This window comes from Emys orbicularis, chromosome 8 (genome assembly GCF_028017835.1).
Source record: "Emys orbicularis isolate rEmyOrb1 chromosome 8, rEmyOrb1.hap1, whole genome shotgun sequence".
NCBI lineage: Eukaryota > Metazoa > Chordata > Testudines > Emydidae > Emys > Emys orbicularis.
Window position 1 is genome coordinate 18,457,276 of NC_088690.1, and position 22,740 is coordinate 18,480,015.

The 22,740-nt window shown below is 45.9% G+C and overlaps 1 protein-coding gene across 1 annotated transcript in view; it reads left to right on the plus strand.

Annotated features, from left to right (window-relative positions):
- Positions 1 to 22,740, plus strand: part of ROR1 (receptor tyrosine kinase like orphan receptor 1) — a 104,471-nt gene that overhangs the window by 75,941 nt on the left and 5,790 nt on the right. Inside the window, exons 7-10 of the mRNA XM_065409301.1 lie at positions 7,397 to 7,524; positions 8,816 to 9,133; positions 10,056 to 10,301; positions 22,142 to 22,353. Of these exons, the coding sequence (XP_065265373.1) occupies positions 7,397 to 7,524; positions 8,816 to 9,133; positions 10,056 to 10,301; positions 22,142 to 22,353 (904 nt within the window). The remainder of the gene's footprint in view (positions 1 to 7,396; positions 7,525 to 8,815; positions 9,134 to 10,055; positions 10,302 to 22,141; positions 22,354 to 22,740) is intronic.

Sequence of the window (22,740 nt, forward strand, 5' to 3'; positions counted from 1 at the left end):
TTGGCAACTGAATAACCTTTTTAAGAAACAGCACCATGAATTCACATCATAAAGCACCTTTGCATTTTGACATCACAGTGCTGAAGCTGAGCTAAATTCGTGTTTAAACCCAGTGATGGATGGCTTTGTAGTCTGAAACCATTTTGCCTCTTTGAATGTGCTTTTTTATTCTTCCTAAGACCCTTGTGTAAGGAGCCATAGCTTATAAGCTCCACTGGGCTTTGTTATCCTTCCTGTTTACATTTTTAATTTGTCAAACCCAGATGGAGTGAAACAGGATATCCCAAATAGGAGAAATTAGAGTAGGACAAAACTATAAAACATATTAACACTGGGAAAGCACCCTTTGTGAGAAGCAAAGAGAGAAACTGAGAGTATGAAATATTCTGGATTGGTCATTTTCTGGTTTGGGGGCTTTATTTTGTATGTGGGTGTTGTGTTATTACATGGAAAGGCCTCAACTGGAGCATTGTATCCAGTTCTGGGCACCATATTACAAGAAAGATATGGACTAATTGGAGATAGTCACAAGGAGGATGGTGAAAATTTGTTCTCCTTAACCTCTGACAATAGGACAAGAAGCAATGGGCTTAAATTGCAGCCAGGGAGGTTTAGGTTGGACATTAGGAAAAACTTAAGTACTGGAACAAATTGCTGAGGAATCTCTAAGATTGGAGGTTTTTAAGAACAGGTTAGACAAACACCTGTCAGGAATGGTCTAGTTATTACCTAGTCCTGCCTTGAGTGCAGGGGACTGGACTAGATGACCTATTGAGGTCCTTTCCAATCCTACACTTCTATGATTATATGATTACTGCAAAGGCAGCTAGTGCCCAAGATTGATATAAATGTTGCAAATGGAGAGAATTCTTTTTTTGATCCAAAAATCAAAAGAAAGCTAATGGGAAAAGAACAATCCCAAGAAAGTATAGTAATTTCTTTGCCAATGGTTCTCAGCCTTTTACATGCTGTGACCTTTCCCCAGGCCCATCTACTTGGAATATAGTCAGGACTACCCTCGTATCTACCAATATGGGGAGGGGAAGATGGTTATGACCCCTCTGACATGTTTTCACAACTGTAAGCTTGCAAACCCATGCTTTGTGTGATGATCTTGTGTGGCAGTAGAGTAGGCTACATGGAACATGTTGCATCGGCAACGTAAAGCCAAATTTCTCCTCTCTACTCAGTACTAAAGATATCAACTGCATGTTCTGCATTTGCTTTGCATACTGGACTTCTGTCACCATCAGTAGGAATTCCATAAATGTAACAAGTGCAGAATATTCAAATGAAACCCATACTACAATTGAGAAATCTACAGTGCCGCTCCAAGTAGTGACTTTTACTCTTGGTCTTTTAAAATGAATGTGCATTTTTATTTAAATTAGAAAGGTGCAGGTCATTTTTCAGAGATACCAAATGAGACATAAGGAATAATATGCAAGCAGCTATCTTTTGCAAGCTTTGTTCAATCAAATGTTACTGTCACCTGAGAATAGTGTAAATTCAATACAGGGTGCTCTTATATGTAGCTAAAAGTAATGACACATGGGAAACTCCAGCAGAATCCAAATGCAGTGGGAAAGTTCCAAGATAAACATCCATGCTTTTGCAAAAATATTAAAAGAACCAAATGAAAAAGAAATGGAAAGTAATTTTTTTAAAAATCACCTTACAGCAATGCAAGGATCATCTGTCAGTAGTTAAAGTTCAAGCCTTCCCTTTTTCTCTCCTGCTCTAAACTGACATGTGAACAACATATAAATTGCCATTGGTATATGGAGCACTGGACGTAAGAGATGCAAAATCAACTATTTTTATGTGTGTGCATGTGCAGCACCTAACACAATCAGACTCTGATCCTGATTGGGTCCTCTGAGTGCTACTGAAATATTAATAGTTTAAACTAATAAAAAAAGAAATAGAGGTGAAAAGTACTTACTGTAAACGGACTTTTGTAACTTCTAAATGCCAAATAAGGTTAAAGGCTCTAATTCAGCAATGCACTTAAGCACATGCTTAGGTCCCATTGACTTTGACTTCAGTGGGACTTAAGCATGTGTATAAAGTTAAGATGTGCTCAAGTGCTTTGCTGAATCAGGTCTTAAAGGTCTGATCCATCTCCCATTGAAGCCAGGATCCATTCTATTGCTTTTCATGGGAATTGGAGATCAGGCCTCAGAAACATATTGACATTTAAATAGTGAAGCAGTGATTAGATTACCAAAAAGGGGTTGAAATATGTGGAACCTGTAGTATATAAAATGAATTGGTGATCTCAGTCCTGTTCCTAGTGAACAGATATCTGTGTCTTAAAGCCAACCATCACAACTTCTCAGTCCCTTCTCGGTCAGGGGTGGGACTGGGTTTGGGAAATGTGCATTGAACAGCCAGTGTGGTCTTTGTTCCATGGCTAAATAAATAGCTTCAGTTCCCAGGAATGTTGACACTGCACCTTTCCCCAAAGATAAGCTCCCTTCAGTCACAATTGAATAAGCTATAATTTTCCATACTCCATAAAGTAACATGTAATTTTTGCTTAAGTGAAAGAAATTGGCTGGAACATACAAATCCATAAAGCATAATAAAGTATTACCAGGATCTAATCAAGAGTCCAGTTTTGAACTGTTAATGGTAGTCGATATAATAGATATGCATGTCATAGTCCATTACCTCGTAGGGCTTCTCTTGCACTATCTCAGTTCACCCCCACCTCCCCTTAGGCTGGGGGCTCTCAAAATGAAGTCCAGGTGGTTTTCTAATCCTCTCTTTTTTTTTTACCAGGGATGTGTCTGTCAGATTTCAATACTCCTATTTCTTTCAATTGATTTACTCCACTGCCCTTTTACTGAAGCTCATTTCCAAAATACTGCAAAACAGTGCATGCACCGTTTGAGCTACTAATCCTGTTTTGTCTAAATAAATTCTCCTCTGGTCGCCAACATCCAGAGGGAGGGCCTTTTGGATCCAGTCTGTTCCCTTTATCTGTAACCTTTATATACCTAAGATTAACTCTTTCTTAAAATCCTGTACCTCAGGGCATTGTCAACAGATAGAAATGTGTGTCCATACTCCCTATTCATTCACATTCCTTTCAGCATTCAGCCACTTGCATTGGGTTAAATTTTCTTTAGTACAAGAGTGAATTTGAGAGTGAGGTGGAGCAGCCTTGTTAATAAAACTTTTCTTTGGCTATGAATTGAAGTAGTTTATACATCCATCAGATTTCTTTCTGGTTGTATGTCTCATTCCAATGCTTGATCACCTTCAAAAGGACTTGCTAACTTATCTAGTCCCTAGGTAAACTCCAGTATAAGCTAGAAATATGTATGATTTGATGGAGAATTCACCAGGAAAATCACCTCTAGAGTCCAAAATAGATGTTTGTTTCTTTCAGTCCAGGTTCTAAATTATATTCTTTCTTTAGTTCTTCAAAAGTTAGCAGAGAGTCCGATGTGTAGAAAGAATAGTAAATATGGCAGGCGACCAGCTTGGCTTAACAGTGAAATCCTTGCTGATCTTAAACACAAAAAAGAAGCTTACAAGAAGTGGAAGACTGGACAAATGACCAGGGAGGAGTATAAAAATATTGCTCAGGCATGCAGGAGTGAAATCAGGAAGGCCAAATCACACTTGGAGTTGCAGCTAGCAAGGGATGTTAAGAGTAACAAGAAGGGTTTCTTCAGGTATGTTAGCAACAAGAAGGTGGTCAAGGAAAGTGTGGGCCCCTTACTGAATGGGGGAGGCAATCTAGTGACAAAGGACCTGGAAAAAGCTAATGTAGTCAATGTTTTTTTTGCCTCTGTCTTCATGAACAAGGTCAGCTCCCAGATTACTGCACTGGGCAGCACAGTATGGGGAGGAGGTGACCAGCCCTCTGTGGAGAAAGAAGTGGTTCAGGACTATTTAGAAAAGCTGGATGAGCACAAGTCCATGGGGCCGGATGTGCTGCATCCGAGGATGCTAAAGGAGTTGGCGGATGTGATTGCAGAGCCATTGGCCATTATCTTTGAAAACTCATGGCGATCTGGGGAGGTCCCAGATGACTGGAAAAAGGCTAATGTAGTGCCTCATCTTTAGAAAAGGGAAGGAGGAGGATCCGGGGAACTACAGGCCAGTCAGCCTCACCTCAGTTCCTGGAAAAATCATGGAGCAGGTCCTCAAGGAATCAATTTTGAAGCACTTAGAGGAGAGGAAAGTGATCAGGAACAGTCAGCATGGATTCACCAAGGGCAAGTCATGCCTGACTAACCTAATTGCCTTCTATGATGAGATAACTGGCTCTGTGGATGAGGGGAAAACAGTGGACGTGTTATTCCTTGACTTTAGCAAAGCTTTTGATATGATCTCCCACAGTATTCTTGCCAGCAAGTTAAAGAAGTATGGGCTGGATGAATGGACTATAAGGTGGACAGAAAGCTGGCTAGATCATCGGGCTCAACGGGTGATCAATAGCTCCATGTCTAGTTGGCAGCCGGTATCAAGCGGAGTGCCCCAAGGGTCGGTCCTGGGGCCGGTTTTGTTCAATATCTTCATTAATGATCTGGAGGATGGCATGGATTGCACCCTCGGCAATTTTGCAGATGACACTAAACTGGGAGGAGTGGTAAATACGCTGGAGGGTAGGGATAGGATACAGAGGGACCTAGACAAATTAGAGGATTGGGCCAAAAGAAATCTGATGAGGTTCAACAAGGACAAGTGCAGAGTCCTGCACTTAGGACAGAAGAATCCCATGCACTGCTACAGACTAGAGACCGAGTGGCTAGGCAGCAGTTCTGCAGAAAAGGACCTAGGGGTACAATGGACGAGAAGCTGGATATGAGTCAACAGTGTGCTCTTGTTGCCAAGAAGGCTAACGGCATTTTGGGCTGTATAAGTAGGAGCATTGCCAGCAGATCGAGGGACGTAATCATTCCCCTCTATTCGACATTGGTGACATCTCATCTGGAGTACTGTGTAGTTTTGGACCCCACACTACAAGAAGGATATGGAAAAATTGGAAAGAGTCCAGCAGAGGGCAACAAAAATGAGTAGAGGGCTGGAACACATGATTTATGAGGAGAAGCTGAGGGGACTGGGATTATATAGTCTGCAGAAGAGAAGAATGAGGGGGGATTTGATAGCTTCTTTCAGCTACCTGAAAGGGGGTTCCAAAGAGGATGGATCTAGACTGTTCTCAGTGGTACCAGATGATAGAACAAGGAGTAATAGTCTCAAGTTACAGTGGGGGAGGTTTAGGTTGGATATTAGGAAAAACTTTTTCACTAGGAGGGTGGTGAAGCACTGGAATAGGTTACCTAGGGAGGTGGTGGAATCTCCTTCCTTAGAGGTTTTTAAGGTCAGGCTTGACAAAGCCCTGGCTGGAATGATTTAGTTGGGGATTGGTCCTGCTTTGAGCAGCGGGTTGGACTAGATGACCACCTGAGGTCCCTTCCAACCCTGATATTCTATGATTCTATGATTTTCAAAAGTACATAAGTGCCCTAGGACTCCAAGGGCTAGATTTTTAAAGGTATTTAAGTGCTGAAAGATGCAGACATCTAGTGGGATTTTTAAAAGTGTTTAGCTCCCACAGAAAACAAAGGGAGTTAGGTGCCTAGGTGCTTTTGAAAATCCCACTAGGTGCCTCTCTGCACCTTCAGGTGTCTGGATTTATTAATATAACGATAAGAGGTGAAACACCAGCTGAGCCTTTCTCACCACACTTCTATACTTTTACTGTGAGACAGAGCATGTGAGTTGTAATTTTATTTCTAATAGAAAAAGAAGAACAAAGCACGAAAAATGTCATTAATTGTAGCTTATATAACTCTTCACGTGCCAGGCATGCTTAAGCAACACAACTGTTCAATCCCTTTGCAGCCATCTCTCCATGAAGCTGAATCTGTAGGCCCAGTAATTTTAAATAAGGGAGAGCATCTCCTCAATTCCCTCCCTTCCTTCACAGTTACTCATTACTTAATTTGATTTGTGGCTTCTGGTGTCTCCATATGAATGTAGAAAGCCTGCTGTGTTCATCCACAGGCACCACTGTGTTGGGATAGTTACTAGAAAGTGCTGAAAAATATATGGGGTGGCCTGAAAGATGCCTGAGGCCACCTCCATTTTAATCCTATTAACTCCCCCAGGTCACTGTGCAAGACATTGGGCAATCTAGGTAATAAGTTGTGCATACAAGTGGAAGGCATCAAGGAGTCAAGTTGTAATTTGTATTTCCAAGCACTTGCATCCAGTGTCTGTGGGGGAGAGGAGAAAAGTATCTTTGCATGATCTGTGTGTTGAGGTCTCTGTATAAATGCTCTATCCATCTTTGCAAGCCTTCCTCCAACATCAGATTTTCTCAAAATGTGAAATCAAAAGGGCCACACAATGCATGTAAGTGCTTTTTCCACATCAAGTGACCGACACAGCCCTCTCCCTGATTCCTTCCGAAAAGGAATTGCATTACATGCCTATTATTAGCTGTTGGTTCTCTGTTCAAACTAAACAGTGTCTGGTCCCTTTGTCTGAGGTTTGGTAACTTCCTTTCCTAGTCTTGTTTGAAGAATATTGGCAAATATTTTCACATCTGTATTTATGTATTAAATGCCTAAATACAAAGTAATTAATGAAGCAAACGTGTCTGTGGGGCTCCCATTCTAGCTCTTGCTCTGTTTTATGAACAATTTTATAGCATTTGCTAAATGTGGAAGGAGCTCCTCCCCATTTATACGTATTAACTATGAGTGCTCAGAGGGCTATGATGTTTTACACACCCTTCTGTTTCTTTCTCTGTCCAACGTTACTTTTACTGCTGCATTTAGGTTCAAATGATTAAAGTAGAAGATTTGGAAAATGCTTTCCCAACATCACAGTTTAAGTAGTAGAAAGAGCGTCTCTGTTATTTAAAATAAATGTAAAGCCATTTTTTTCAACCAATCCCAGTTTGCTCTTCCGATTGTGACTAGACATCATTTCCAGAATACAGTCTTTCCCTAATGTAGAATTCATACACTTAAGACAACATGAGCCTGGGTTTTGACTGACCTGTAATATTGTGTTACCTGCATTCACAAAGATTGAAGGATAAATGTGTATGTTCCGTGTATTTCACTCTGATGCTTTTTCAGGGTATTGAAAACCACCAACAGAATCTTTTACCATTATATTCAACCAGGGTATGAAGTCTGCAATGTCCTCTGCACCACCTAAATACCATTTAATCCTTTAACACAGTCTTAAGTGGTGTGGCAGGCCATATCCGGGCTCTCTGCACTACCAGACAAACTTAGTAGAACCCTCAAAAACATCTATAATAATATAAATGTGAACTCCCTCTAGTGACTTCTTGCTACCGATTCCATTTAAAATATGTTGTGTTTTAGCCTTTTGTGTGTATGATTGTTTTTAGTGACGAGTATGAAGAGGATGGTTTTTGCCAGCCATACAGAGGGATTGCTTGTGCAAGATTTATTGGGAATCGAACAATTTATATGGAGTCTCTACATATGCAGGGTGAAATAGAAAATCAGATTACAGGTAGGTAAAGCATGTTGCCCCTAGCTCTCAAAAATACACACCTTTTTCCAGAGAACTGCTACAGTCTCTTGCCACTAACATTATTTTTTTCCTTATATCCTCTTTTGTTACCTTCCCACTTGCTGTGAGTTTCGCCACAGCAAAGCCTAATCTGGATTGGTATATAGCATGTTTTCAGTGGAATGGGTCATATCAAATATGCACAGCTTTTTAATATGCTGTATGTCTCTGCTGATTGGCTTCCTCAACACACACACACACACACACACACACACACACACACACACACACACACACACACACACACACACACACACACACACACGGTATGGCTCACATCTGGTCTATCTTGTGCTGTGATCCCAGCATATTTTAAAAGCTAAGCAAGGCCAAGCTGGGTCATTACTTGGTTGAGAGACTGTTGAGGAAAACCCCAGGTACTGAAGAAGGCTGTGTAAGTAATTCAACAGGTGGCATTCTTGCCTCTGACTTAGTAAGGGACCGATGCCCCAGCACTGTGTGAGGGAAGTGCCCTGTGTGCGACGAGACATAAAACAAAGATCTTGATCTCTTGTAAAGACTTCATGGTACTTTCCCACAATTTTAGGTGTGTTGCCCATGGCCAGATTCCAGCCAAGCTAATGACTTTCCAGTGGTCTAAAATGCTCCTGTGGTTTCAATTGGATAGTGTGCTTGACATCTTTCCATAAAGTGTTATGCATGCGCTGTTAAAACATTGCAACACAGCAGTGATGGAAATGTTCCTTAAATATACAGCAGTTCATACACTCTATCGGTTTGTTTATAAAGTGATTTGGGATCCTTTGGGATGAAGGATGCAATATGTAAATGTACAATATTTTTGTTATTATGCATTCTGTAGAACCTGCTGTTCTTACCTATCCGGTAAAAGTAATCCAAGAAACAAAATATTTAGACGACTTTACGAACTATCTGGGGAAAAAAGCAAATAAAAATAAAATTTAATTTGTAGTTTTGAGACAGCTTAAAATCAATGCAATGTTGACACCAAATGTAATTTCTTTTTCACTGAAATGAACATTATACCAACTTTTAAAATAATTGTTATCCTGTATTTCTAGAATGTGCATTTGTCCCCGCTGGAATTTAGTGTTCTGAAATAATAGTTATTACTGTAATTGCTGAGAAAATGAGTTTGTTCTTCTTACTTTAGTAACTTGCCATTGTCAAATGTGTACAAAGTATGGATTATACTGTTGAGCCTAAAACTCCTGTCATGTTAAATAAAATCCTTCTGTGTGTTTTACAGCTGCCTTCACTATGATTGGCACTTCCAGTCACTTATCTGATAAATGCTCCCAGTTTGCCATTCCTTCTTTGTGCCACTACGCTTTCCCATACTGTGATGAGACCTCACCAGCCCCAAAGCCCCGAGATCTGTGCCGTGATGAATGTGAAATTCTGGAAAATGTCCTTTGTCAGACAGAGTATATTTTTGCAAGGTCCAATCCTATGATTCTGATGAGATTAAAGCTGCCAAACTGTGAAGATCTTCCTCAGCCAGATAGCCCAGAAGCTGTAAATTGTATCCGGATTGGAATCCCCATGGCAGATCCTATAAATAAAAGTAAGTGAAAGTTGCTGTGCAAGAATTATCAGGTCAGCATGTGAAGGTTTTATCTAATCACTCTCTGCCCCCAAATGGGTTAGTCATGAACTCTGAAAACTCACAATCATTATAGTCTTGCATCAAGTTGGTGGAAGACTGAGCTGGTTATTCCAGAACCCACGGAAAGTCGCAATAACTTTTTCAATATTTTCTTAAATTGCCTCTGGATTTACGCTACTAGCAGTTTATTGGCTTCAGATTTTTTTTGTTAATATTAACTAACAAAAAGGATGGTTTCACTTGTAACATTTTAAGATCAGTAAACATCTAAGATCCCGGTCCTGCAACCCTTACACATGTAAGACGTCCTTGCCACAGTAGTTCAATATATTCTAATGGTACTGCTGGTGTGATTAAGGACAAGTCAACATGATTAAGGCTCACAGGATCAGGTCCATGACTGTACTTGCCTAAGATGTTGTTCTAAGGCATAACTACAGGCATTGACAGGAGCGCACTCTTGGTCACTGAGTTACTGCAATATCAAATGTTTGTGTCCAAAATAAGAAATATTTATTTATTTATTGTGTCCCACGTATTCTCTACCTTTATATTAAAATAATTAATGTGATTCAGGTTCCCACTGTAGGCTTGACTCTTCTTATATATTTTTTATTAAAAATACTCAGAGTAAGCTGTTTTCATTACTAAAGCATAAGCTTTAAATCCTCCCAGGAATGTGAATGCAAGGCAGGCCAAGTGTTACAGCCGCAACAAATTGGGACCCCTTACTCCTTGAATTTGGTTTCCAGGCCCCAGGTCTGCAGAATTGTGCTTAGTCTCCAGGAGGTTAATTATGCACTCCTAGATCAACTAGTGGTCAGTATGTACGGTAGCATTCTGACTCGCTGCGATCAACTATTGCTTTAATGTTTTTCAGATCACAAATGTTACAACAGTACTGGAGTAGATTACCGTGGGACCGTCAGTGTGACAAAGTCTGGACGTCAGTGCCAGCCATGGAACTCTCAGTATCCGCACACACATACCTTCACCGCCATCAGATACCCAGAGTTAAACGGGGGCCATTCCTATTGTCGAAATCCAGGGAATCAGAAGGAAGCGCCATGGTGCTTTACCTTAGATGAAAATTTTAAGTCTGAGCTTTGTGACATCCCAGCATGTGGTAAATACTGAACCATCCCATTTTATTTCTAATTGTTTTTTAAAGGGGAAACATTGGAATTACTTTATTGAAGGGAAAAGTGTAACATTTGTCTGATCCATACAGTTGTGCCCCATCACATACGTTCTGTGTAGCTGTGCACAGAACGCCTTTGTTGTGTCTGGAAAGGGAGCTCTGGTAAAGAAGACTACATGCAGTGTTTGTACCTAAAGCCACAGAATCTGAAACAGGAAATTCCCCAACAAGGGAAACCTTACAGTTCTTACCTGTGCATCTGGTAAGCAACTGAAGCAACAGCATGAAAATATTTTATTAGGAAAGGTTGTAAAGCTTAAACCTTCTCAATGAAGTATAAGTGTTTCTAGCATGTCATGTGTTCTACATTTTCAAAGTAATCGTTAAAATTAATATCACTTTTTAGTGAAGTAGAATTGGCTTTGTTGGCACTGATCCTAAATGCATTATAAAATTGTTTCCCTTTGATTTATTTTTAATCATTTTAATAAATGCAAACCTAGCTTAATACAGTTCAGCCTTTGTTTTAAAAAAAAGGGGAGGGGTTGCAAAACACTTGTCAGCTGGGTTTTGGTTTTAATTTTTGTAAAACTTCAGCACCTGGATTTAGGTTTTACAAACTCAGGGTTAGCTGAGATCCAGGTCTCATTTTATCTGAACTCCTGATATTTGGAGGGAGTGGGAGGAAGATCTGAATAAATAGTTCCCATTTTATTAAGTCTTCATTAAAACTAATAATACAGATATTCTGTAAAGAAGAGAACACTGCTACTTGTGGGTACATGTTGGAAAATGCACCTAGCAATGAGTCTTATGACAATAGACTCTTGTTCTGGTAATTTGTGGTAAAAGGTTTCATGCAAATGATTATGTTGCACACAAGCGATGGCAATAATGATGACTTGCCCCTTGGAAGTGAGGTGCTTTTTCATGTTCAGTAGCCAATCTTGAGTTTAAATTAATTTTGATTATGGTTACGAACATTTATTAAATCAGACTATCTTGTGGATCGTATGCATTCTGGGTCTGATCCAAAGCATATTTAAGTAAGTGGGAAGATTTCCAATTACTCCAATGGGCTTTGGCTCAGGTTCGTACTGAGATTTTTTGTTAAAAAGGGAACATATACATTACATAGTCAAAACTGTCTCTCTTAATAGTTGTAATGCCCTGTGTTGAATTCATATGGTGGCTGGCAGACCATTCTCTGGGAGGATTGCAAGAGTCTGGAACTTGCTCCCTTCTAGTCTGAAATAGACCAAATTTGGTGACTTCTAGGGTACACTATAAAAGACGTCTGGTTGATAGGGTCTAAGGAGAAGGCTGAGGTTGTGCTTCCTAGATGATGAAGGGGTAGGTGTCTGGCTGGCCTGCCCACAAAATTCCTGTGGAAAGATTTTAATGCTGCTAAGGTTTAATTGTATTTACTGCATGATTAATTATATTAGGGTGTCTAGATCCTGAGACGGGGTCCCTATTTAAAATATAAATAAATAGAATCCTATTAGGTGGCTGGTTGTTTAGTTAAAGGTGCAATTGTTAGGAGCTGTTCTGCATTTTTAAAATGTAAAGAGCTGTTACTACTCAGCTCTTTTTGTACTTGCTGAAAAAGCCAATTCAGGCACATTTTAAAAATATCTTACACTCCACCTAATTGGGACCTTCTTAATTGGGAAACCGACTTAATTGGGATGTCTCCCAGGGAACCAATTTAAGCCTAATGAGGCTTCATGGTAGTGACTGCTGCTTAATAGGAATGGTAATTCCACTTGATTGGGACACTGCAGGGGATGAACCGGTGCCTATGCCTCTGTGTGTTTGTCTCCTGTTGGTTCTAACCAGAGCTTAAAGTGGTCTGAAAAAAGTATTGGGGGGGAGGGGAAGAGGTCTATCATCACCGTGACATCTGCCCATCCCCCTGCACAACAATTAACATCCCCCCCAACTCCAAATGAATCCTGCCACCCATCAGTTCTGCCCCCACATCTGTTCTGTCCCATTGCCACCTCACCTCCACTCCTCCGTCAGCTCCTGGGGCTTTTAATCCCCTCTTTCCCAGGCTGGGGAGGGGCTGCAAGAGTTCCTTCTCCCCCTTCCCAGGCCGGGTGCTGCAAGGGGGGAGGAGGAGAGGCGCTATCCCCTTGCTCACCTCACAGGAGGGAAGGGGAGGGAGGAGGGAGTGGAGCTACCCTGACCTGCTGGGCTCTTTCTGCTCCCTCCTCCCCTCCCGTGAGAACGGCTTGGGCTTCTAAGGGGAAGGAGGAGAGCTCTTCCTGCAGCAGCTCCAATTGGTTGCTCTTCCCCAGGAGAGGTGGGCAAGTGGGGAAAGCAGCCACCCCCAGGTGCCCCCCCCCCCCGGCAGTACTAAAAACAGGCGCCCCTTTAGCAACCCTGCTTGCTTTTTGGCCATTTTATTTCCCAGGTCTGCGACCCGTTGTGAGCGGCCCGCTTCAGCTGTCACATATGCAGCAGTTGATAAAGCCTGTGATGTCTTTTGCAGACAAATCTGTAGTGTGGGACAATAATCCAAGTGCGAGGCTGTGGAGAGACAAGTGTAGGAAGCCTGGCCAGAGGATTGGGGGGAAGGGCTGGGTGTATAGGCACCGGTGTGGAGTAGCATGAAAGGACACATGAGGCAAAGTGTGGTAGAGACTTCCTTAATGCAGTTGTGAGGGGAAGCAGGGACCAGAGGTGCCGACTTTCTGATTTCCCCAGAGGTGCTTGACCCCGCCCCTGCTCCACCCCTTCCCCCAAGGCCCCACCCCATCTCTTGCTGCCCCCCACCCCCTCCTCCCACCCCATTCCGCCCCCTCCCCTGAGAGTGCCCCACCCTCGCTCCGCCTCTTCCTGCCCCCCTCCTCTTTCTCCCCCCCAGCACCTCCTGTCCGCCCCTGAACAACTGATCAGCGGCGTGCGGGAAGTGCTGTGGGGGATGGAGAGGAGCTGATCAGCGGGGCCCACCAGTGGGTGCTGAGCACCCACCATTTTTTTTCCAGGGGTGCTCCGGGGCTGGAGCACCCATGGAGTCCGTGCCTATTGCAGGGACAGTTGCAGTCCTTGTACTAGGTGGGAGCTCCCTTCTAGCAGTCCTGGGGATGGAAGTCACTACCAAAGGAAGGGATGAGGCTATGGATCAAGCCACCCCTCACCAGTCCATAGAGCCAGATAGATGCATGGGGAACTGTTCCTCAGTCCCCTCTCTTCACCCCCTGCTGTGGTGTTGTGGCCCTCAGCCAGTGCCTAGATGCCAAATCTGATCTGAAAGGAGCAATTAGGAGAGAGGCTGCAATGGCAGCATAAGGAAGGGGAGAGGGCATAAGATGGGATAAGATGGCAAATATGGGAAGAAGAAGAGCTGTGTAAAGTTATATCTGAATTCATTTGAACTTTGCCACCCTCATGATCTGAACTGGACCCAAATTTCAGCTCAAGTGTGCCTTTAATTAGATTTGTAATAGGCATCTGTATGGCCCTCTCAGCACTTGCACAAATCCAGCTTTGAAAACACAGACACACTCAGCTGGCCCAGTGTCAACAGTAAAACGCTCCCTCCCAGCCCTTCCACAAAATACTAAATGCTACCCTGCCTCAGCCCATTGACTCCATTGAATTGGCCCTCTCAGAAAAAGCTGGGGCCTACATGTCAAGAGACTCACCCGCTGTCAAAATGTGTATGATCTGCATTTGTGCCAATAAAATGCACTGCACCTGCCCTAAAAAAACACTGACTTAAAAGACAGTAGGACACAGTACTCCCGAAGAGAGACGATGGCCTTCAGTATGGCAGGGTGGGGCCTAAGGACATGTTAGAACAGGGGGGCTTCCAAATAAATAGTTTTGTTTTTGTTTTTTTCCTGCCAGGCAAAGTGGGGAAGAAGAGAGAACACAGGTGATAATTATCACAATGTTTGCTGCAAGAAGCAGGGGCGCCATTTAGGGGGGACAGGGGAGGGCTTTAGCCCCCCCTGAGTTTCGTAGGGGAGGTCTACTCACCCTAGCCCCAGACGGAGCGCTTAACTGTAACAGCTTGAGTGTGAGATGTGATGAGTTCAGAAGCTGGGAGCAGCACAGCCTTTGGGGCGGGGAGTTTGTTTATAAACAGAGGCAGGGTGATTAAGATAACAAAAGGCTTATCATTAAAGTAAATTAAGGATCATTAGATGATCCTGAAAGCACTTCAGAGCACTTCAGTTAAAAGATAGGAAACAAAGGGTAGGATAGAAGATGAGAATGGAAAGAGGTAAATAGTGGTGTCTCTCAGGAGTCTTACTGGGACCAGTCTAAGGGCATGTCTTCACTAGCAACGCTGTGTAATCGTGGCACGACTAGGGTGACCAGAGAGCAAGTGTGAAAAATCGGGACGGGGTGGGGGGTAATAGGAGCCTATATAAGAAAAAGAACCAAAAATCGGGACTGTCCCTATAAAATCGGAACATCTGGTCACCCTAGGCACAACACAGAGAGCTGTCCCAGTGCTATAAAAAAACCACCTCCACAAGGGGAATAGCTACCAGCGCTGGTGCACTGTCTACACTGTGGGTGGGCAAACTACGGCCCGCGGGCTGAATCCGGCCCATCAGGACTTTGGATCCGACCCTCAGGATTGCCCCCCGTGGTGCTGTGGGCCCCATGCCGCTCTCAGAAGTGGCCGGCACCACGTCCCTGCAGTCCCCGGGCCGGGGGGCAGAAGGCTCCGTGTGTTGCCCTTGCCTCCAGGCTCCGCCCCCCGCAGCTCACATTGGCCAGGAACAGGAAACCGTGGCCAATGGGAGCTTCAGGGGAGCGCATGTGGACCCCTCCGCTCCCCCCTCAGGGGCCGCAGTGCTTCCTGGAGTGGGACGGGGACATGGCAGGCAGGCAGGGAGCCTGCCCTGGCCCCGGTGCGCGCCGCTGCCACCCCGGAACCACTTTAGGTAAGCGGCGCCGGGCGGGAGTCTGAATCCCTCCTGCACCCCACCCCCCAACTCCCTGCCCTAAGCCCCCTGCCTGCACCTCGCACCCCGCCTGCACCCCAACTCCCTGCCCTGAGCCCCTCATACATCCCACAACCCTCCTGCACCCCAACTCCCTGCCCTGAGCCCCCTTGTACACCCTTGTACACCCCGCACCCTTCCTGCACCCCACCCCTCTGCCCTGAATTCCCTGCTGCCCCCTGCACCCCAACCTCCTCCCCTGAGCCCCCTCCCACACCCAGCACCCCTCCTGCACCCCAACCCCCTCCCCTGAGCCCCCTCCCACAGTCCACACTCCTCCTGCACCCCTACCCTGAGCCCCCTCCTGCACTCCGCACCCCTCCTCTGCCCCAATCCCTTGCCCTGAGCCCCTTCCTGCACACCGGACCCCCTCCCACACCCCGCACTCCCTCCCACATCCCAACCCTCTGCCCCGGCCCTGCATACAATTTCCGCACCCAGATGTGGCCCTCGGCCCAAAAAGTTTGCCCACCCCTGGTTTACACTGCTACTTTACAGCGCTGAAGCTGGTAGCGCTCGGGCAGCTCGGCTCTTCAGCTGCACAGAGCTGAGGTGTCTGGGGGCAGCAGCAGCAGCAGCAGCCGCCGCCGCCACCGCCGCCGCCGCGGGGCAATCCGCCTGCAGCTCCTCCCAGACACCTCAGTTCTGTGCAGCTGAAGAGCGGAGCTGCCCGAGCGCTACCGGCTTCACGGTTTGCCGGGCAGCCCCCAGACCTCCAGACCCTGCGCCCCCGGCCGGGCGCTTCCCCTCCCAGGCTCCGGCTGCTGCTGTGCTGGGGAAGCGCCCGGCCGGGGGCGCAGGGTCTGGAGGTCTGGGGGCTGCCCGGCAAACCGTGAAGCCGGTAGCGCTCGGGCAGCTGTTTCGCGTGGTTGGGAGGGAGGAGGGGGAATGCGGGGCGCTCAGGGGAGGGGGTGGAGTTGGGGCAGGGACTTTGGGGAAGGGGCAGGGAAGGGGCGGGGTTGGGGCGGGGAAGGGGCGTTGCCAGGGCCCCGTGGAGTGTCCTCTTTTTTTAATGTTTAAATATGGTAACCCTAGATAAATGCAAAGTAATGCACTTGGCAAAATATAATCCCAACTATACATACAAAATGATGGTGTTTAAATTAGCTGAACCCGTCAAGAAAGAGATCTTGGAGTCATTGTGGATAGTTCTCTGAAAACACCTGCTCAATGTGCAGTGGCAATTAAAAAAGCTAACAATATTGGAAATCATTAGGAAAGGGATAGATAATAAGAGAAAAATATCGTATTGCCTCCATATAAATCCACAGTACGCCAACATATTGAACAGTCCATTCAAATTTGGTCACCCCATCTCAAAAAAGATGTATTGGATTTGAAAAAGGTACAGAGAAGGGCAACAGAAATGATTAGGGGTATAGAACACCTTCTGTATGAGGAGAGATTAAAAAGACTGGGACTTTTCAGCTTGGAAAAGAGATGACTAAGGGGAGATATAATAGCGGTCTATAAAATCATGGATGGTGTGGAAAAGTTGAATAAGGAAATGTTATTTGCTCCGTCACATAACACAAGAACCTGGGTCACCCAGTGAAATTAATAGGCAGCAGATTTAAAACAAACAAAAAAATGTGTTTCTTCACAGTCAACCTGTGGAACTCTTTGCCAAGGGATGTTGTGAAGGCCAAAATTATAACAGGGTTCCAATAAGAACTAGATAAGTTCATGTAGGATAGGTCCAGCAATGGCTATTAGCCAGGGTGGGCAGGGATCCAACACCATGTTCTGCATGTCCCTCGCCTCTGGTAGTGGTAGAAGCTGGTAGTGGGCAACAGGGCAACTTGATGATTACCTGTTCTGTTCATTCCCCCTGGGGCACCTGGCATTGGCCACTGTTGGAAGACAGGATACTGGGCTAGATGGACTATTGATCTTGCCCAGTATGGCCATTCTGATGTTCTTATATAGAACCCAGATGTATCTGCTCCCCACTGCTTCCCACTAGACCTCACTCTCCTCCCAGAGCTGGGATAGAACCCAGGAGTCCTGACGGGGTCTCTCTCTCCACGGAGTTAGTAATAAAGTAAGAATATACATTAACATTTTAAACCTAACCAGTGTCCCTTAAATGATTTGCCACAAGATGTCAGAACATGTTCTTATTAAAGCTGAGTGGGTCTAATATTTATTTAAATTTCTTTCCTTTATAAAGGAATTAGATACAGGGCTCCTGTCAGCTAATTGCTAAGTTATCTGTCAAAAAAATAGAGTTTAAGTGCCTAAGTAGCCCAAGGATTCACTGTTAAAGTTGCCCCCACCTACCAAAATCTGAAATGGTGCTCCTGGCAAAAAGATGTTTGACCATTTCAAAGGTCTCACTTCTTTTCTTACCTTTGGTGATTTATCAGCTGCTTCTGGTGCTGGTGATCTGTCCCTTCTCCTTTGTTGCCACAGCACCTGTGGTTTCTTTGACTCAGTACTTTGGACATTCTCGTCCTCCTGATCTGGCTGATGTTTCAAGGTGTCTTGTCATAATGGCCCTGCTCTCGCTCAGCCTCCTTTGGTAGAGCTTGAATTGGACTGGGCTCCAGCAACATGGTGGCATAGTCCTTTTGGCAGCAGGCCCTTACAGGCACTTACATTCTAGCCTGCTCTTGCTGAGGCAGCTCTTCCAAATGGCAAACTCCTCCACTACCCCCAAATGGAATTGATGTTTGCACCTGCCCAGAGTTTTTTTTTTTAATGGGAGGGCAACTCATGCACGAGTGTGCACACAAAAACATTATCTATAGAAAGCACCCCCTTCCCATCCATTCTGCAAAAAGCCAGATCAGAGGGACTAGTAATGACTCTTCAACCAACCCCTGCTGGAGGGGAATAGGTAGCAGCTAGCAAAAGGGCAGAACAGCTAGCAATCCAAAAGTGAAGTGTGGGCAGCAGAAGCACAATTTTCTGTGAGCAGGGAAACTTTGGAGAGTCAAATGAGTGGAGGTATAAGTGCTGGGAGGGAGGGAAACAGTGACTTGCATGAAGGAAAGAAGAGGGAGACTAATTGCAGAAGTGGGTGGCATAGAATGATTTTAGAGAAAGCAGAGCAGGGCAGAGCCAGCACTCTCAAAGGCATAGCTAGACTAATATCCAGAAACATTTGGAGTAGGGGAGAGCAGGTCCATAGCTAAAAGACATGCATGGAGAGTCTGTGGCATGCTGGTGGGGAGGTAATGTAAATTTAAAGTCAGGATCCTCCAGAGGGAACTAGAAAGAGAGATGAAAGACATCTAATGAATAGCTGTCTGCAAATTATTTGTCCACCTCGGTATATGAGCCAGCCAATGTCCATTTAGTTCTCTACAGCATTATAACTGTTCACTGCAGGTTTTCTTTAAAAACTGTGGGAATTTTTCCCATTGACTTGGTTTGGCTTAAACATTAACATAGTGTTGGGCTTGTCTGAATTTATTTACATTTCCCCAGTGGAATCAAAATGTCTCAGCCAAATTTGACTTGTGTGTAAGGGATACGGATTCCTAGGCACTTGGCCATCCTGTGTGATGCATACAGGATTTATACGTGTAGCTTATGTTAGCATTGAAGAGGAGTTGCTTGCATAAGTTCCTTGTGCACTGAGAGGAGAAGAGACTCCTTTGTTAGTAAGTCAGTTATAAGCTGCAACTTTCTTTGCCAAAACATGCATTAGAAAAATAATTAGCTTTGCATTTAGCACTAAATGAGCCTTGTTAATGACTACTGTCACAGGGCAACCACATCCTGCTTGGAAGGAAGAAGGGCTTTCTTGGCCTACCTCATCTCATTTTAGCTCAACAACTGTCAAGTCTTCACTAGAGAAACACACTCGATGGCCTCCAGCCAGTGTCATGCCCTATTGGAGATACATGAAATCTGACACTAATAATGTGAATAATTATTTGCTGGGGATTTAAAAGGTATTCTCCAAAGTTTACTTTGTACCCTGTAGCTACTGTATTAATTTGTTATATATGCCGTATATACTCGATCATAAGCCGGTTCATTTATAAGCCAACCCCCTCAAGATGGATAAGTAAAAATGGCAAATTTTTATGACCCATTCATAAGCTGACCTTATAATTCAGGGGTCAGCAAACTTTGGCTCCCGGACCATCAGGCTAAGCCGCTGCCGGGCCGAGACAGTTTGTTTACCTCGAGCGTCCGCAGACACAGGGGTAAACCTAAGTAAACAAAATGTCCCGGCGCACCAGCTGCTTACCCTGATGGGCCAGGACAGTAACTGGTGGGGAAATTTTTTGGGGGGGAGATGCTGGGGGTCAGGGGAGTAACCCCTGTGACCACCCCCCACATGACTCCACCCCTAACCCGGGACCTCCCCACATGACCCCTCCCAGTGTAACCCCTCCCCATCCCGCCCCTAGCCCAGGATCCCCACACTCTCCCCATCCCATCCCTTCCCACCTTACCTGGGGTGGGCCGGGAGGATGTCTCTGGCCCGGCCGGAGCTGCTCCAGCAGGCCGGGCAGCGTGGCTGCAGCCTGCCAGCCCCGGAACTGCAGCTGCTTCGGAGGCTGGGGGGAGAGCAGCGTGGCCAGAAGCGGAGAGACTCTGGCCCCGCCTCTTCCCTTCTGGCTCGGCTGCCTCTCCTTGCCCCCCTCTGTTGGGGGGGGAGCTGTGTCCTACCTCTCCCCCTCGCTATACCCAGTCATAAGCCGACCCCCTTCTCTGATGCTCCCCCTTTTTACTAAAAAAATGTGGCTTATGAACGAGTATATACAGTAATCCCACTCTGAGCTCTTTTTGGCATGCTCTTGCAAAGTGTCAGATTGACTACTTGGAGACCACTGCGTGTCTCCATGGTAGTTGTCTCCATGCTGGGATCATGAAAGGCAGCATAGCCCACTGGAAAGGGCACTTCACTGGGACTCAGGAGATGTAGGGGTCTGTTCCTAGCCCTCCACTGACTCGTCAGAGGTGGGAGAGGCATGGTCACGTACCGCCCCACCCCCAATTTGCTGCTTGGCTCTTACTGAGCATGCTCACATGGGCTGAGCATGCTCAGTAATACTACTGAAACCAGCTGCTCTCACTCTTCCTCTCCCCTCTCCCCCCCCCCCCCCGTATTGGCAGGCATGGGTCAGCTGCTCTCACTCTTCCTCTCCCCTCTCTCCCCCCCCCCCCCATTGGCAGGCATGGGTCATTATGATCTTGGGCAAGTGCTCTCCCTATGCTTCTATTTACTACCCACTTCCTACCTAGGGTTACCATACGTCCGGTTTTTCCCGGACATGTCCGGCTTTTCGGCAATCAAACCCCCGTCCGGGGGGAATTGCCAAAAAGCCGAACGTGTCCGGGAAAAATACCGGCCGGACACTTCCTCTCCCGCGGCTTCTCTGCTCCTCCCCGGACTCAGACTTCGGCTCTGTTTAAGAGCCGAGCTGCCCGAGCCAGTGCTACCGGCTTCGGGCAGCCCCCATGCCTCCGGACCCCAGCCGCCGGCCGGGCACTTCTCCTCCCCGGCTCCAGCTGCTCTGCTCCTCCCCGGACTCAGACTTCGGCTCTGTTTAAGAGCCAAGCTGCCCGAGCCAGCGCTACCGGCTTCGGCCAGCCCCCGTGCCTCCGGACCCTGCGCCGCCGGAGCAGAGCAGCTGGAGCCGGGGAGGAGAAGTGCCCGGCCGGCGGCTGGGGTCCGGAGGCACGGGGGCTGCCTGAAGCCGGTAGCGCTGGCTCGGGCAGCTTGGCTCTTAAACAGAGCCGAAGTCTGAGTCCGGGGAGGAGCAGAGCAGCTGGAGCCGGGGAGGAGAAGTGCCCGGCCGGGGGCGCAGGGTCCGGAGGCATAGGGGCTGCCCGAAGCCCGAGCGCTACCGGCTTCATGGTTTGCCAGGCAGCCTCCAGACCCTGCGCCCCCGGCTGGGCGCTTCCCCTCCCGGGCTCCAGCTGTGCTGGGGAAGCGCCGGCCGGGGGCGCAGGGGTCTGGAGGCTGCCCGGCAAACCGTAAAGCCAGTAGCGCTCGGGCAGCCCTTTTCGCGTGGCTGGGAGGGAGGAGGGGGAGTTAGGGCGGGGACTTTGGGGAAGGGGCGGGGAAAGGGCGGAGTTGTGGCGGGGGTGGGAAAGGGGCGGGGCCAGGGCCCGTGGAGTGTCCTCTTTTTTTATTTTTTAAATATGGTAACCCTATTCCTACCCCTTCTGAAAACAGCCAGAGAAGAGGGCCTAGTGACCCTGACAACAAAACTCTGCTGGGAGAGTGGCAATCCAGCTTTCAGTCCAGAAGTGTTTGCCTTGTCGGTTTAGGTTATAAGCTTTTCAGGGCAGGGACTGTCTCTTAGGTGTTGGTGCAGTGCCTAGCACAATGGGGCCCTGATCTCAGCTGGGGCCTCTAGGCAGTACTGTGATACACATAATAAATAAAATCTGGACCTGATACTCTGTTCTCTACTGAGGCTGCCAATTAATGTGTTAATTCTGAAGTTACTTTTGCCATAGGCTTTGGTCCACGAGGAACTAAAGCCATACTATCAACAAACACATTTCACACCAAGTGGTTAAGATGATAATGACTTGCAGCCATTTTATGACCAGGACCAGATTTGAAGTGATACCCAGAGAAGAATGTCTCCTTGGCCTTAGAACTAAGTCATCCACTCCCCTGTTGATATATAATTGTTGAGTAACAAATAAAGTAATTATGTTAATTTTATAGCAATACAACACCAGCAGTAAGTGTTCCTCCCATTAAAATGTTTTTGGTGTAGAAGTCACTATGTATCATAATAATACTATCCACCATTTGTTTTATCATTCTCAAGCATTTCCAGCACATACAGGAGTTTACTATTTTGCATGAGATATTTTATGCCTCATGTGTTTTCATTATTTTCACCTTCTTTTTCTTTTCTGATCCAGATTCCAAAGATTCCAAGGAGAAGAATAAAATGGAAATCCTATATATATTGGTGCCAAGTGTTACTATTCCCCTGGCCATAGCCTTGTTGTTCTTCTTCATCTGCGTCTGCCGCAACAACCAGAAGTCTTCCTCCCCTCCAGTACAAAGACAGCCCAAACACGTCAGAGGGCAAAATGTAGAGATGTCCATGCTAAATGCATACAAACCAAAGGTAATCGGGCACCTGATTTCTGCCTTGTAAATTGCTGTTTCGAAGAGCATGGAATTAGCATGGTTTGCTCAATCCAGAATTGAAACATTACCCAATTGATTTCTATCACACCGTCTCTGTCAGTGTCGTTGGCTGCACTTTTTGAACGCCTTCTGTTGTCATCAGCATACTATACGTTGTACTGTGCAGCATAAAGCTAATGGTCTATATATCTTTGGATGAAAAGAAACTCAAGCTTGCTTTAACGAAGTAAGCAACTGCTTGTGAAGTTGTGGAGGCCTTGTTCTAGTTAGTAAGTAAGGGGGGAGGAAGATGCATTCTTTCATTTTATTGGCTGTTTCAGAAAATACTTTTTAATGGATCATTTGTATCCTTGCCTCACCTGTT